The 15757-nt window shown below is 41.5% G+C and overlaps 1 protein-coding gene across 6 annotated transcripts in view; it reads left to right on the top strand.

Annotated features, from left to right (window-relative positions):
- The window catches only part of stard3nl (STARD3 N-terminal like), a 33022-nt gene extending 17653 nt beyond the window's left edge, over window positions 1–15369 (top strand). For 3 of the 6 annotated variants that reach the window (XM_033019161.1, XM_033019163.1, XM_033019160.1), the window contains 5 exons: window positions 2495–2548; window positions 2651–2771; window positions 6285–6383; window positions 9347–9390; window positions 13068–15369. In XM_033019161.1, coding sequence (XP_032875052.1) covers window positions 2495–2548; window positions 2651–2771; window positions 6285–6383; window positions 9347–9387 — 315 coding nt within the window. In that variant the 3' untranslated portion in view covers window positions 9388–9390; window positions 13068–15369. Of the gene's footprint in view, window positions 1–2494; window positions 2549–2650; window positions 2772–6284; window positions 6384–9346; window positions 9446–13067 lie in introns of all 6 variants that reach the window. The other 3 variants (XR_004411666.1, XR_004411665.1, XM_033019164.1) reach the window with 3 other exon arrangements.
- Window positions 15370–15757: the final 388 nt, after the last annotated feature.

The following is a 15757-nucleotide window of genomic DNA, read 5'->3' as shown; positions in this document are numbered from 1 at the left end:
TATCCTGACAACTAATAATCAATAACAATGATCTGTTGGATGAGAACATTAGCAATTTCCTCCAAATGTTGTTTTCCCACTGTATAGACAACAGAGCAGCCTGAACATGTTGGAGACAGCGGGCGTATTAGAAATGGTAAAGCACCAGGTTGTTTTTATATAAGCTCATAAGGAATAGGAGTAGAATTTGGCTATTCGGCCCATCAAGTCTACTCTGACATTCAATTATGGCTGAGCTATCTCTCCCTCCTCACCCCATTCTCCTTCCTTCTCCCCATAACCTCTGACACCTGTACTAATCAAGAATCTATCTCTGCCTTAAAAATATTCACTGGCAAAGAATTCCACAGATTCACCACCCTCTGACAAATTTCTCCTCATCTTCCTAAAAGAACGTCCTTTAATTCTGAGGTTATCACCTCTAGTCGCAGTCTCTCCCACTGGTGGAAACTCCTCTCCACATCCACTCTATCCAAGCCTTTCACTATTCTGTATGTTTCAATGAGGTCCCCCCTCATTCTTCTGAACTCCAGCGAGTACAGGCCCAGTGCCAACAAATGCGCATCATTGGTTAACCTACTCATTCCTGGATTATTCTTGTAAATCTCCTCTGGACCCTCTCCAGAGCCAGCATATCCTTCGTCAGATATGGTGCCCAAAATTGCTCACAATATTCCAAAGGCAGCCTTACCAGTGCTTTATAGAGCCTCTGTTTTTCCCTGTTTGTGTATATAAGCCCTCTTGAAATGAATGCCGTTCGCATTGTGTTTGCTTTCTTTGCTACCGATTCGACTTACAGATTAACTTTTTGAGAATCCTGCACTAGCACTCCCAAGCCCCTGTGCACCTCTGATTTCAGGATTCTCACCCCATTTAGAAAATTGTCTACGCCATTGTTCCTACTACCAAAATGCATGACTGCACACTTTGCTTCACAATACTCCATCTGCCAATTCTCTGCCCACTCCCAACCTGTCCAAGTCCTTCTGCAGAGTCCCTGCTTTCTCTACACCAACTGCCTCTCCACCTATTTTCGTATCATCCGCAAACTTGGTCACAAAGCCTTCAATCCCTTCGTCCAAATCATTAATATAAAATGTGAAGAGTAGCGGCCCCAGCACTGACCCTTGCGAACCTCCAATAGTCACTGGCAGCCAACCAGAAAAAGCCCCCTTTATTGCCACTCTTTGTCTTCTGTCATCCAGCCAACCTGCTATCCATGCTTGTATCTGCCCTTTGATACAGTGGGCAGCCTAACGTGTGGCACCTTATCTAAGTAAACAACATCTACTGACTCTCCTTTGTCTGAGCTGCTATTTACTTTTTCAAAGAATTCCAGCAAATATGTCAAGCAAGACTTCCCCTTCACAAAGCCATGCTGACTTTGGGCTATTTTATCGTGAACTTCTAATAACTCCGTAACCTCATCCTTTATAATGGACTCTAAAATCTTACCAACCACCAAAGTCAGACTAACTGTCCTAAAGTTCCCACTATTCTGCCTTGCTCCCTTTTTGTGCTGCGGGGTAATATTGGCAATTTTCCAGTCATCTGCGACCCCTCCTGATTCTAGTGATTCCTGGAATATCACTATCAATGCCTCCACAATCTCTAAAGCCACCTCTTTCAGAACCCTAGGGTGCAGTCCATCCGGCCCCAGTGACTTATCCACCTTCAGCCCTTTCAGCTTCCCAAGCATCCTCTCCCTAGAAATAGCCACCACTAACTTTGACTCCCTGACTCTCTTGAATTTCAGGCATATTGCTGGTGTCTTCCACTGTGAAGACTGATGCAAAAAAAGTTATTCAACTCCTCTGCCATTACTTTATTCCCCATTATCACTTCTCCTGCATCATTCTCCAGCGGTCCAATGGCCACTCTTGCCTCTTTCTTGCTCTTTATATAACTGAAGAAACTCTTGCTATCCTATTTTATATTATTGGCTAGCTTACATCTGTATTTCATAATTTCTCCCCTTATTGTCTTTTTAGTTACCCTCTGTTATTTAAAAGCTTCCCAATCCTCTGGCTTCCCACTAAACTTTGCTATGTTATACGCCTTCTCTTTTAGTTTTATTCTGTCCATGACTTCCCTTGTCAGCCACGGTTGCCTCTTTCTCCCCCTAGAATCTTTCTTCCTCTTTGGAATGAAAAGATCCTGCATCTTCCGGATTATTCCCAGAAATCCGTGCCATTGCTGTTCCACTGTCATCCCTGCTAGGGTCCTTTTCCAGTCAACTATGGCCAGCTCCTCCCTCATGCCTCTGTAGTCCCCTTTTGGCCAGCTGCGATACTGACACATCCAATATCGCCTTCTCCCCTTCAAATTGCAGATTAAAACTTATCACATTGTGGTCGCTTACTCTTAATGGTTCCTTTTCCTTGAGTTCCCTTTTTACTGTAAATATGCCTTCATTCAAATAACATTTGGATTAGGTGTAGAAGTTTTCATAGCCTCAACTCTGCTGTAACAGAGAATACTTCTTCTGTTCCAGATTACAACTGCTGCTACCAGTGCCTTTCTAATTGCAAAGGTCATCATTTCCAAGGTATGAAGTAATCATTGAAACTTACGTTCTGTCCAAAAGATTTATGCTGAGATATACCTGCAGCTAATTTCTTTGACCTAAACATGTCTGATTTCACTTTAGCTCTTGATGGAAGGTACAGCCTTTGCCTATTTGCTGCCAATAATCTCCTTCATACTGGCCTGGATCGAGACGTGGTTTCTGGATTTTAAAGTTTTACCACAAGAGGCAAAGGATGAAAACAGTTAGTAAAGTTACTCTATTTACTTTTAAATTTACTATCCCTCAGTACACTGGGTAGAGCAGAAGATATACAAAGTCCTGATAAAAGATGAATCACGAGTATTGAAGTCTACACTTTTCAATGTTGCCTGTCTGGTCTTTGGTTTATCTACAACCTAGTCCCCGTTTATTCAACTTACAGTACCATTTTTTGAATGAAAAAAACAAATTTTCCACTACCACCTCCTCCCCTGGGGTTACTGACATCGTCACCACTCTCCCTCCGTTGCCTTCTCCTCCTCAAGGTGGAAGATGTCGGTGACTCTGGGGAGGGTGGGGACAAAGTGATAGCTGACTGGAAGAAGCAGCACCTGGTGAGAAGGGAGGAAGCCCCATGGTGACCAAGCGCCTCCTGGTAGCAGCCTAAAGAAAGCCCTGTCTGGCAAGGGCAACAGAAGCGCATCAACCAGTCGGTGTGGCAGCTGCTGAAGATGGGCTCACTGCTGCAGACCATCAGTATTGGTGCTAGTTTTAAGATAAAACGACACAAAGTACTAGAATACCTCAGTGGGTCAGGCTGACCTGCTGAGTTACTCGAGCACATTGCGTCGTTTTGTGTTATAACCAAGAGGCTGCTAAACAAGATGAGAGCCCTTGGTATTAGAGGGAAGATACCAGCATGGCTAGAAGATTGGCTTAATGGCAGAAGGCAAAGAGTGGGAATAAAGGTGGCTTTTTCTGGTGGGCTGCCGGTGGGGAGTGACGTTCTGCAGGGGTTGGTGTGTGTCCACTGCTTTTCACGTTTTATGTTAATGATTTGGATGATGGAATTGATGACTTTGTGGCCAAGTCTGCAGATGATATGAAGATATGTGGAGTGGCAGGTAGTGTAGGGGAAGCTGTGAGTCTGCAAGAGGACTTGGGCAAGTTGGGAAAGTGGGCAAAGTGGCAGATAGACTGCAGTACAGCAAAATGTGCAGTTATGCACTTTGGTTTTAGGAATACAAGTGTGGACTACTTTCTAAATGGGGCGAGAATTCAGAAATCAGAGGCGCAAAGGGACTTGGGAGTGCTGGTGCAGGATTCCCAAAACATTTACAGTTTAAATCTGTAGTGAAGAAGACAAATCCAATGTTACCATTCATTTTGAGAGGACTAGAACACAAATGCAGGGAGGTAATGCTGAGGTTTTATAAGGCACTACATTAGGTCAGACTACATTTGGAGTATAGGTTGAACACCGAATTTTCCGACACCCTCGGTTCCAAAGCCTTTCTGGATTATCCGTTTTTCTGGACTAACAGGGGTCATGTGACAATGAATCGACAATACACATCTGGCTTGCTAATGACTGTCCTCCTGTGTTTCTAAAGCATCATGGTGTGCCAGAAACTTAAAATAAAACAAATATAAAATGTAAACTGAATGTCAATGGAAGGACCTGCCAACCTATCCCAACTCGCACCATCTACATGGCCGTTTAGAGCCTCCGATACCACTCCTAACTCGCACTAGCGAGCCCTTCTTCACCCACCGAAAGGACACAAAGTGCTGGAGTAATTCAGCAGGTCATAATCTCTGGAGAACATGAATAGACAACATCGGGACCCTTTCTCAGACTGATTCAGTCGGCTGCGTTACTCCAGCACTTTGTGTTTCATTATGCTCCATCGGTCACCATGGGGATCCCTCCCCTCTCACCTGTTGTCGTTTCTAAGGTGGAGTATATCGGTGACTCTGGGGGTGAAGGATGAGGTGGGGGGGGGGGAGGGGTTAGGCCACACTTACCGACCTTTGGGTAGCCACTTTCTTCTCCACCCCCCGCCCCCTCCCCTCCACCACCACTGCCATCTCATCCTCCCCAGGAGTCGCAGATATACTCCACCTTGGAAGCAACAGCGGGTGAGAGGAGAGGGAGCCCCACGGTGACTGAGGGGGCACACTGAAACACAAAGTGCTGGAGTAATTCATCCGACTGAATGAATCTGAGGAAGGGTCCTGATGTCACCTATCTATGTTCTCTAGCGATCCTGACCCGCTGAATTACTCCACCACTTTGTGTCCTCTCGGTAGGTGAAGAAAGGGTCGCTGATGCACCTTGCTAGGCTGGAGTGGCATCGGAGGCCGAGGCTCTAAATGGGCGGGGAGACATTGTGAGCTAAGCATGGGTCGGCTGGTCCATCCACTACATTCAACATTTGTTAGAAGGGGGCTTAGGAGAGAAGATTGAGTAGACAAAAGTGTTGGAGAAACTCAGCGGGTGCGGCAGCATTTATGGAGCAAAGGAAATAGGCAACGTTTCGGGCCGAAACCCTTCTTCAGACTGGGTTTCTTCAAACTTGCCTCAGTCTGAAGAAGGGTTTCGGCCCGAAACGTTGCCTATTTCCTTCGCTCCATAGATGCTGCCGCACCCGCTGAGTTTCTCCAGCACTTTTGTCTACCTTCGATTTTCCAGCATCTGCAGTTCCTTCTTGAACATAGTTGAACATAGTTGAACACAGGGGATGTTTGTGTTGAACTCTATAATGTGTTGTGTCCATTTTCTTTATTTTTTTTAACCTTTTTCTCTGGTTTGTATGGAAACTTATTATCTATTTTATGTAAAGCACTTTGGTGTCAATGCGAGTTGACTTAAAACATGCTATATAAATAAAACGTACTTACTTACTTACTAGTTAATTATTTCACGATGGAGGGACACAACCGGAAAGAGGGTTCCCCACTCGCAATGCCATCTGGACGCTCAGGGAATTTCAGCTGAACTCTCATAATTGTGTCCGGGTTATAGGTGTGGGCGGACCATCAGTTGATGGAAAATAGGTGTTCGACCTTGATTGTGAGCAGTTTTTGGCCCCATGCCTCGGGAGAGATGTGCTGGATTGGAGGGGGCCCAGAGGAGGTTTACGAGAATGTTCCCGGGGATGATTGGATTAACATATGATGAGCATTTGATGTCTCTGGGCCTGTTCTCACTGATGTTTAGAAGGATGAGGGAGTAGATCTCATTGAAACTTACCAAACAATGAAATACCTAGATCGAGTGGATGTGGAGAGGATGTTTCCACCAGTGGGAGAGTCCAGGACTAGAGGGCAAAGCCTCAGAATGAAAGAATGTGCCTTGAGAGGAAAGGAGGAGGAATTACTTAAGCCAGCAGATGGTGAATCTGTGGAATTCATTGTTGTGGAGGCCGTCTTTGAGTAGTTTTAAAGGGGAGATTGACATGTTCTTGATTAGTAAAAGGTATCAAAGGTTACAGGAACATGGCAGAAGAGAGGGAAAGAAAGATCAGCCATGCTTGAATGGCGGTGTAGACTCAATGGGCCGAATGGCCTAATTCTCCTATGAACTTATGAACTAGAAACTGCAGTTTTTTGTTTCTATCTAGTTTTAAGGTGATTCTGTCTTGCATAAAATCAGACGGGTAAGGATTTACAGAACATAACCCTTACTAAGGACAGGGAGTGTGTATAGTTTCTATGTAATGTAATAATTCAGCTAGTGTCTTTCATCTCAATGTTACCCTTTTTATTCCAGGTATCTTTACTATATCTGACTTTTCAGAACAAGCACCTCTTATTCTACCTGGCCCTATCTCAGATGGCCAGTTTTATTCTCCTCCTGAATCTATTGTGGGTGAGTATTGCTGAAGAATGCTGGAAATTGTATCCTCATCTCTAACTGTGTTTAGTTTCGTTGAGCTAATAACAGCTTTTCATGGGAAATGTTGGCCATTAATTTCCCGTAGCTTGTGTTTATTGTGCGACAATAACAAGAAGAATATGGAGGATTTGATTAATTCATTTTGAAATATACATTTGTGCGCCTACATGAATTGACAACATGGAGCAAAAGGCCCATGAGCTGTTGATAAGCCAGTTATTGCTGCAACTACACACGTGGAACAACCAGGAACATTCAGCAGAAATGTAGTAGCAATGCCCTTTACCCCCTGTGCCCTTCTCATTGCTAGTGGTCCCCACGGTGTCTCAATGCCAAAATAAAGTTCACTGCTAAGAAATTACAACGCCACTCCAATTATCTGACAACATTTCACACCTCTTTACTGTACAGGTTTTTCTCTCTTTGTTGCATGATATGATACAGAATGTCTCAAACTATTGAGCCTGTTGCCAGAGTACCTTTCACTCCTAACATGTTTTATGGTTTTCATCTCCGTATAAAACACTTGCAATCTAATTATCTCCTGGAACCTATTTTCTTGCTTAGTTTACATCATTTTTTATGGCAGAACATGTCCAAGAAGTGACCAGTGAAACATTTTTACTCTTTCTTAATTCTAAAGAGTGTAAGTTTTAATATAACCAACAGATAGATTATTGCTGTAATGATTCTTGCTGCCGGTATGACATCCAACTGGCACTATTGGGCCTATTCTGTTTGACACCCACGCAGTATCGCTGTCATCTGTAAAAATTACGATAAACTGACTCTTATCTGGCACCACCAATCGTCTCCTAAGATTCCTGATGACAGCACATCTCTATATTTGCACAAGCAGTTTCTGGATTTCTTGCTTTTCCCTTCACCCAGATTTCCATCCACTTGCCTGTCTGTCTGCCACTTACCCCTTCCCAAGGACTTAATTATTATCCCATTATCACTTTCCTGGCTTGCCCATTCATGGGAACGGGATATTTCCCTGCGTTAAGGACAAGGTTGGAACTTTCTAACATTTTTTGGGGTTAGAAATATGATCACTCCTCAACACTCTTGAAATCTAAGCAGGGTGGTAATGTTGGAAGTTGAATATTTTGGCGTTTGCTCTAGTGTAGCTATCAGATCTCTATCTGTGATGAGAGCGTATGCACAGTCAATAAGCAATAGCCTCCTTATACAAAACATTATACACAAATATTCAGCTATTTTTTTGATCATTATTTATTTTCTGCAATAATAGGAATTTATTATTTCTAATCAATAATAGGAATCTATTATTTCCCTACGTAACCAAGGAATTTCGAGAAATAGTGTTCATCCCTATAACTGTAATCCTTAAACAGTGTTTAAAATTTATTTCGTAAGCATTTGTTGAATCAATCAAACATATAGTGTGTCAGCTAAAATCGGCACTTCTGCTTTCTGGTGGTGGGTTTTTCGTATAAATCCCGTTCTTGTCACCTCAAGGAAAACTGATGGTGATTCTCAGAAGTGTCATTGTAGAATTATAAATATGTGCTGAGAAATGAATGGACCTTCAGCATATTCAAGCGGATGTCTGTCAGATATTTGGCCAATCACCTTCCCACTTTAGACTGCAGTGTTAAGGTGCACAGTTTAATGCTGTCTGAAGGGTGAGTTTGAACTAGCATTTGACTCTTCGTTGAATTTGACTTTGTATTTTTCCACTGATATCCTGATTTTTTTTTTTTGCATTTATTTTCTTCCACTGTCTTGCACAATTTGTGTATGTTATGTTTTGTGTGCCGTCTGCGTCTATGTTTATGTAATGCTGCTGCAAGCAATATTTTCATTGTACCTCTACCTCATGGCCCTTGTGCATGGCACAAAAACAAAACTTGACTGCCCTTAAATTTGAGAAGTGCTGCAATTAGATAGGTCTGATAACCACATCCCCTGACTTGCAAATATTTTGTGCAGAAATTGGTTGAAACTTCTATTGATACTGATCCTCTGATACAGGGCCTTGTTTCCCTAATGAGCCAATGTCTGCATTTGTGGTTAAACCACAGCAGTCTTTGCTATGTGTTAGGACTCTTGACTCTGCTGCCGACGCTGAGGTTTCATTTTACAGGTGTTGAGTACAATGGAATGTAACTGTTTTTACACACAACAGCCACTTCACCAAGCTTGGGTCCAACATATTAACATTTAACTTTTTTTCTCTGCCTATTCCTCTTCTATTTGCTTCTTTCCCAATTTGTATGTTCCTACTGCTTTTGTGCCTGCTGTCAATGCGGCCCTCACGCCTTCCTTCCTGCCCACCGCAGCATTACAAATTTGATCAGTAAAGATACAACTTTTCAATATCCGGCATGAAAGTAAAAGGGGAGGGGGTGGGCAGGAGGTCACCTGTTTTGGTCTCTGCTACAGAAAAGATGTTGATGCAACATAGGATACACCATTGATTCTCTAGATTGCTGTCTCCTGTGAAGAAATGTAAGAAAACATATTTTTGAGCATATTTTCATTGGCAACATAGTCATAGTCATAAAATGATACAGCACAGAATGTTGATGAAAAGTAGATTTATGTTGTGCCTATGAACTTTGCATATAACAGGAAAATAGAAAGCTGAACTGATAAGTTGGGGAGATGACCTATTTCCACTAAAGCAGCTGGCAAAATGACATTTAGTTATTTAAAGAATCCTGGAATAAAAAGATAGCAGGGGTACTGATGGCCTTGAGATTATTCGATTGTTTTAAAAATATTTGTCTTTAGGAAAGGAAACCTGGTGCTTTTGTCCAATCTGTGACTCCAGACTCAGTTATATGACTGCTGTCCGGGACCAAAGGCAGTTTTTGCTGGCATGAATACAAATTGCCAAACAACCATTTTTATGCCACAGATTTCTATGATCTGGAAACTGATGTTAATCTGTTCTTAATTTGTAGATTCTGAAGAAGAAGATGATTCTGAGTATCCAGTGCATTAGCAGGTGTGGAAAATAGTGCATCTGTTGACTCCTGTTTGCTTTGCTCAACTACAGGCCCGTGAGTGAATAAAATGATAGAGAGCAGCATGGTTTCACAATTATTCAGGAGGACAGATGTCTTCCTGAAATATTCCTCACATCTATCTTGGGATGGAATTGAAGGGGTCTCTTATTTGCAAGCACTCTTTATTGTTTTCCCACCACCAATTTATATTTTTTCTTTCTCCTTTCTGGCCCACCCTACGACATTCTGACTGTCTTATATATAAGCATGATATTTTAATTCTGCATCCAAGACCACATGCATTGATTTTCTTGGAATGAAATATGCTGAACATTTCAATTCGTTTTTGAAGCAAAAACTCCTCCAAATGTGGAAATCTGAAACTAATGCAGAAAGTACCAAAGAACATTCAACAGGTCAGGCAGCAACTTGCATAGTAAAACAGAGTGGATATTTCAGGTCAGGGGAATCTTTCATCCACCGACACTGCCAGACTTAAGTTTTTTTCTGGCGTTTTCTGTTTTTCCTCAATTTTGTAGTTTTTCTTTGAAATTTTATGGTGAATCCCTTGATCCACTGAGATTATCTAAGGTGAGCAGCAAATCAGCTGCTGGCCGCCACGAAAGTTAATTTAATACTTCAACTGGGCTGAGTAGAATATGCGTGTTTCAATAGTTCCTAATACAGAAGTTCCTAATACAGACCAGATGTTTTCCATGTGACTGTTTGCACCTGGTAATAGACTGTTGCCATGAATGTATGCAAATATCTTCAAAGAATTGAAAGTCCCTGACACCAGACTGCTAGGTTGTGTTCTAGTCGAAATGTACAAACTGTCTTTATTTCCTGTTGTGGTCCACAGCCCACGCATCTTATTGCTTTAGATTCACAACTAAAAAAATGCCTTCAGGGATGAACTTAATGATTACTGCAATGACTGGTATTTAATGTACTCTAAGTGTGAAACCTCATTGGAGATAGAAACATAGAAATTAGGTGCAGGAGTAGGCCATTCGGCCCTTCGAGCCTGCACCGCCATTCAATATGATCATGGCTGATCATCCAACTCAGTATCCCGTACCTGCCTTCTCTCCATATCCTCTGATCCCCTTAGCCACAAGGGCCACATCTAACTCCCTCTTAAATATAGCCAATGAACTGGCCTCGACTACCCTCTGTGGCAGGGAGTTCCAGAGATTCACCACTCTCTGTGTGAAAAATGTTCTTCTCATCTCGGTTTTAAAGGATTTCCCCCTTATCCTTAAGCTGTGACCCCTTGTCCTGGACTTCCCCAACATCGGGAGCAATCTTCCTGCATCTAGCCTGTCCAACCCCTTAAGAATTTTGTAAGTTTCTATAAGATCCCCTCTCAATCTCTTAAATTCTAGAGAGTATAAACCAAGTCTACCCAGTCTTTCTTCATAAGACAGTCCTGACATCCCAGGAATCAGTCAGGAGATTATGGACTTGTATCTGCTGAATTTAGAAGTGAGAGATGAGATGTAATTGAAGCACAAATTCTTGAGGGAAACATGATTTTCTCTAGAGATAGACAATAGGTGCAGGAGAAGCCCTTTCGGCCCTTCGAGCCAGCACCGCCATTCACTGTGATCGTGGCTGATCATCCAAAATCAGTACCCTGTTCCTGCCTTCTCCACATATCCCTTGACTAGAATCCCATTCTGGACTAGAATCCCCTATCAATTAATCTAGAACAATGTTTGTTTAAGAAGGAACTGCAGATGCTGGAAAATAGAAGGTAGACAAAAATGCTGGAGAAACTCAGTGGGTGAGGTAGCATCTATGGAGCGAAGGAAATAGGCGACGTTTCGGGTCGAGACCCTTCTTCAGACTGAACAAGGGATCACTTTAAAACCTAGGGGTCTCCCATTTATACGGGTGAGGCAATAATTTGTGAAATCATAATGACTTAAGAAACAGGACCAGGCCAATCCATGCCTTGAATCTGCTCTGATGTTCAGTAAGGTCATGGCTAATCCAGTTTCAGCCTCGGTGCTATGTCCTGCTCTTTCTCCATGGACCTTGAGTATATTTAATAACTCCACTTCACAGCTCTCTGTGGCAGAGAATTCCAAAAGTTCTTGACACTCTGAGAGAAGAAATTCCACCACATCTTATGGATTTTGAATAGTCTTTCAAACATATTTCCTCAAAGGACATTGGAAGATTCTTTGAATGTTCTTTGAAGTGCAGAAATAGGTCATTTGGTCCGTCAAGCCTGATCTCTTCAGTATGATTATGGCTGATCATATTCCATATTCCTGCACTTCCCATACCCCTCCATATGTTTTTTTATGCCTGTAAATCTACCTGTTTCTGGAAATATATTTAGTAACTAGGCCTCCATATAATCTGTGGTGGCAAATTCCAGAAGTTAATCACCCTCGAGTGAATACGTTTTTCCTTATTTCAGTCCTATATTCCTCGTCAAATAAACCAGAGAGTGTGACTCGTGTTTGATATCCCACCAGGGGAATCGGCCTCCATGCATCCTGTCAGAATTTGGTATGTTTCCATTATATCCCCTCATTCTCATTGATGAATACAAAGCTCGGCCACTTGATCTGTCCTCAATGCTGGAGAAACTCAGTGGGTGAGGCAGATTGACTTTTAAATTTCGTTGTACCATGTGCAATGACAATAAAGAGATTCATTCATTCATTCATTCAAAAGCCAGTTCTGCTATCCCAGAATGCAATAAATAGGAATTGCAGGTGGTAGTTTATACCAAAAAGTAAAGACACAAAATGCGGTATCCCTCTTGGGATCCTAAAATGTGTCCCTTGTAGGATCGCACTGTCCCTAGAAGTTCGCAACAATGTATACCTCTTTACCCGAGCCAACAATTGGCCTATCAGGGAACCTCCCTTCCTGAGGCTATTTGGTGCCAGCCCTGATTTGGCTTGGTCTTTTGCCTCCAGTCCTTCGCTCTCCCTCTCTCTCCCCCCCCCACCCCCTTCAACACTAGGTCTCAAGAAGCTAAAATATTACTATCCATTTTCTCCAGAGATGCTGCCTGACCAGTTGAGTTACTCCAGCATTTTGTCTCTATCTCTACCATCCCAGGAATTAGTCCTGTGAACCTCAAGCTTTGTCTGTCCTTTGTGGGATTGGTGGAGCAGTCTTGTTTCAGGATCCACTCCCTCAGTTCTTTTTCCAATACATCAACAACTGCATTGGCGATGCAAGGGCCCTGGATGGAAGTTAAAGAGAACATGCAGGGACATGTGTCACAATTGCATGGGAAATTCATGGCAAGGGCTTTTTACAGTTGACGTGTCTGCCTGTTGAATATTTTTGGATTTCTTTTGGTGTTTGCTGCCTGCCTTAGCTTCTACTCTTCCAGTGCAAGTGTTGCAATCTAGTGTGGTTATTGTCCAGTATATATGCTTTCCTTTGACCCTGGTTTGCAGGTTCTGTATGCTGAATTGTCCAATAACTCCTCCATTGTATTAGACATAATATTGCAATTCAGAATTGTAATCCCTCTGGTGCTGAAGGAAACTATTACACTTTGCATTTGTATGCATCAGTGGTGATATAAGTTCAACCCCCCCAGTGCATTGATTATATATGTTGCTCTTTGGTGTTTTGTAACCAAGTAGAAGTTGTTCTAAAGTGATTTCTTCTATTCTCTTTCTACATTCTCCCTCAGCAGTGGACACATGGATGAAGTTCAGATTGAAAGAAACAATGGAAAACTCTGACATAGTAGAGTTTGAAGATTCGCCTGGCAATTGAATTATTCTTGGGCAAGATTTGTTGTAGAATGAAGTCTGTGATTCACTGTGCTCAAGAACCCTTCAGCTGTTGGGAGTTCATTACTGTACCGCCGTCTGCCATCTCTGAAATGGCTTCTTTATCCTGCCTTTACTAAACCAGTGGTATCAATCGTGCAATCCATTCTGCACAAGATTATCTCTCAATATATTTTTTTGTTTGGAATCAATAATTTCAGTGTTAATCTACTTAAAATACCATTCATAGATTACTGAAGGGTGTGATCAAATTACCTGCCCGCTGAGATAGGGCCTGTTCACTAAGCATTGTGTTGCACTATGATTCTTGATTATGTTTGTTTGGTCTTTCATTATTTTAAATGAAATGGACCAAACACAGAAAACCATATTAATTATAATGTGTTCTAAACTATTTTCAGATTTTGCCTTATTTGTAAAGGTATGTATGAAAAGGAGCATTGCATGAGTGCTGCTGCATGTGTGTGTCAGCCCATGTCCCCAGAGCGTTAATGAATGTCATAACTTCAGGCATCGTGAGGAGATTATTATTTTTTAATCATGTGTCAATAGCAACAAATTCTCTACAGAAACTTATCACAAGACTGTTCTCTACAGAGCACTCAGTGACCCTGCTCCTCTTGTGATTAAGAGAGTGCAAAATTCCCGTCCTCAGTTTAGAGAATTTCTTGCTTTTTAATAGTTGAAGCTGTAGAAGTTTTTTTTTAAAATAACTCTATAGCATTTTAATTATTTGCAGTTATAAGTGTTAAATAGTTCTCTAATTTAAAAAAAAAACATCTTGGCACCTGCAGCAGTTGCTTGCTCCTCACTCAGGATTCTGGGCCTGTAGAAAATGTTTTTAATTGCAGATGTTGCAGTGATGTTGTACCAAAGTTGTCTGACCTCTACACCAAGCAAGGCAGCTGCTTTTCCAACTTCCCTTGCCCAAAGAGAGCATGCTATCCCACTCCAAGGAAGCCTGCTTGTCTTTGACCTGTAGATAAATGGCTTAACCTAGATCTCCTCCTACGATCCTATACAATCTGTATCCAGCATTCAGGTCTTCGAATTCCAAACCACCACTCACTAAGAGTGCTGCCTATTGCCGGCAATGGGAGTAAAGCCTGGTTTTTACTTCACATCAGATTTTAGCTATTTGAGACTCTGAGATAGTTGAAAAAGTTTGATTAGAAATAAGACCTCGTAACGATACACATTCTCTTCCCAGGGCCGCAAGAGACAATGAAAGTGAACTAGTAACATTGCTATTTACTAGATAATTGTGTTTGTGTTAATTTGTTGCATAGCTTATCATGGGGCAAGTCTATTATTGGAGAACAGCGGGCAGATAATATAAAGCATTTAAAGAGTATTTGCATGAAATCAATGGTCTGTCCAAAATAGAGAAAATAATGTAATGCATTTAAAATTTGAAGTGAATTTATGCATAATTTCACTTTATTAACGTAGTTTAATGTTTTCAGTAAAGCTCTAGTGTAATTATGTGAATCACTAATTTAATGTGAATGGATTCAGTGAGATATTAATGTGTTGCAGCTCATGCCTCCTGCACTCACACTAAATTGGTTTGTGGCTATTCCAATAGTTTTGAATTGGCATCATATTTCATATTTTGACATCCATTTTTAATTACAATTGAGAATTGTTTTCAATTTAATTCAGATTATTGGAACATTAATTGTTTTATCTCCAATTACTTCAAGAGCAGGCTCTTTGTTCAACATGATTGAGTAATTGTTTAATTAGTAACTGACGTGCTCTTTCTATCTGCAGCCTCAGACTGTTTTGTATTCTAATTATATTTTTAAGGTAAAGTTCCAAACTCTGTTAATATTCTGAATGTATCCCTTCCTTTGCAGAACTAACAGTAAGTCATGGCCCAGTGATTATTCTTTTAGTCTCTCTACCTATTAATTTAATTTTTCTAACCTGTCAGCTGCCTTTCAAATAGGCATTGTACTGTGGGAACAAGATTGAGTATTGATAAAATTGATGCCAGGACAAATTCTACACAAATACAATTACTGTCACCTATTTCAATCTCACAGTTTGACCACTTAAGATTAGTTAATAAATAATTGTTGGAATTAAAAACGATCAACAAATGCAGAATCTGTTCTCAGCTGCTGTATGTAATACCTGCATCTAAAGTTATGGCTTGTTTTATTCATGAAGTAAATGGATCATCTTTATTTATTTACATGCACTACAGATCTGCGTGGGTTTTCTCCGAGATCTTCGGTTTCCTCCCACACTCCAAAGACGTACAGGTTTGTAGGTTAATTGGCTTGGTAAATGTAAAAATTGTCCCTAGTGGGTGCAGGATAGTGTAATGTGAGGGAATTGCTGGTCGGCGCGGACCCGGTGAGCCGAAGGGCCTGTTTTCCACACTGTATCTCTAAACTAAATTGGGTAAGTGGGCTGAAGAATGACAAATAGAATTTCATTCAGATAAGTGCAAGATGTTGCATTTTGGGAGTCAAAGCAGGATAGGACTTTTACAGTGAACAATACGGTCTGGAAATTGTTGTCAAACAGAGGGACCTAGAAGAACAGTACATAATTCCCTGAAAGTGACATCACA

This window comes from Amblyraja radiata, chromosome 4 (assembly GCF_010909765.2).
Source record: "Amblyraja radiata isolate CabotCenter1 chromosome 4, sAmbRad1.1.pri, whole genome shotgun sequence".
NCBI lineage: Eukaryota > Metazoa > Chordata > Chondrichthyes > Rajiformes > Rajidae > Amblyraja > Amblyraja radiata.
This window is presented reverse-complemented; position numbering and strand designations above follow the sequence as displayed.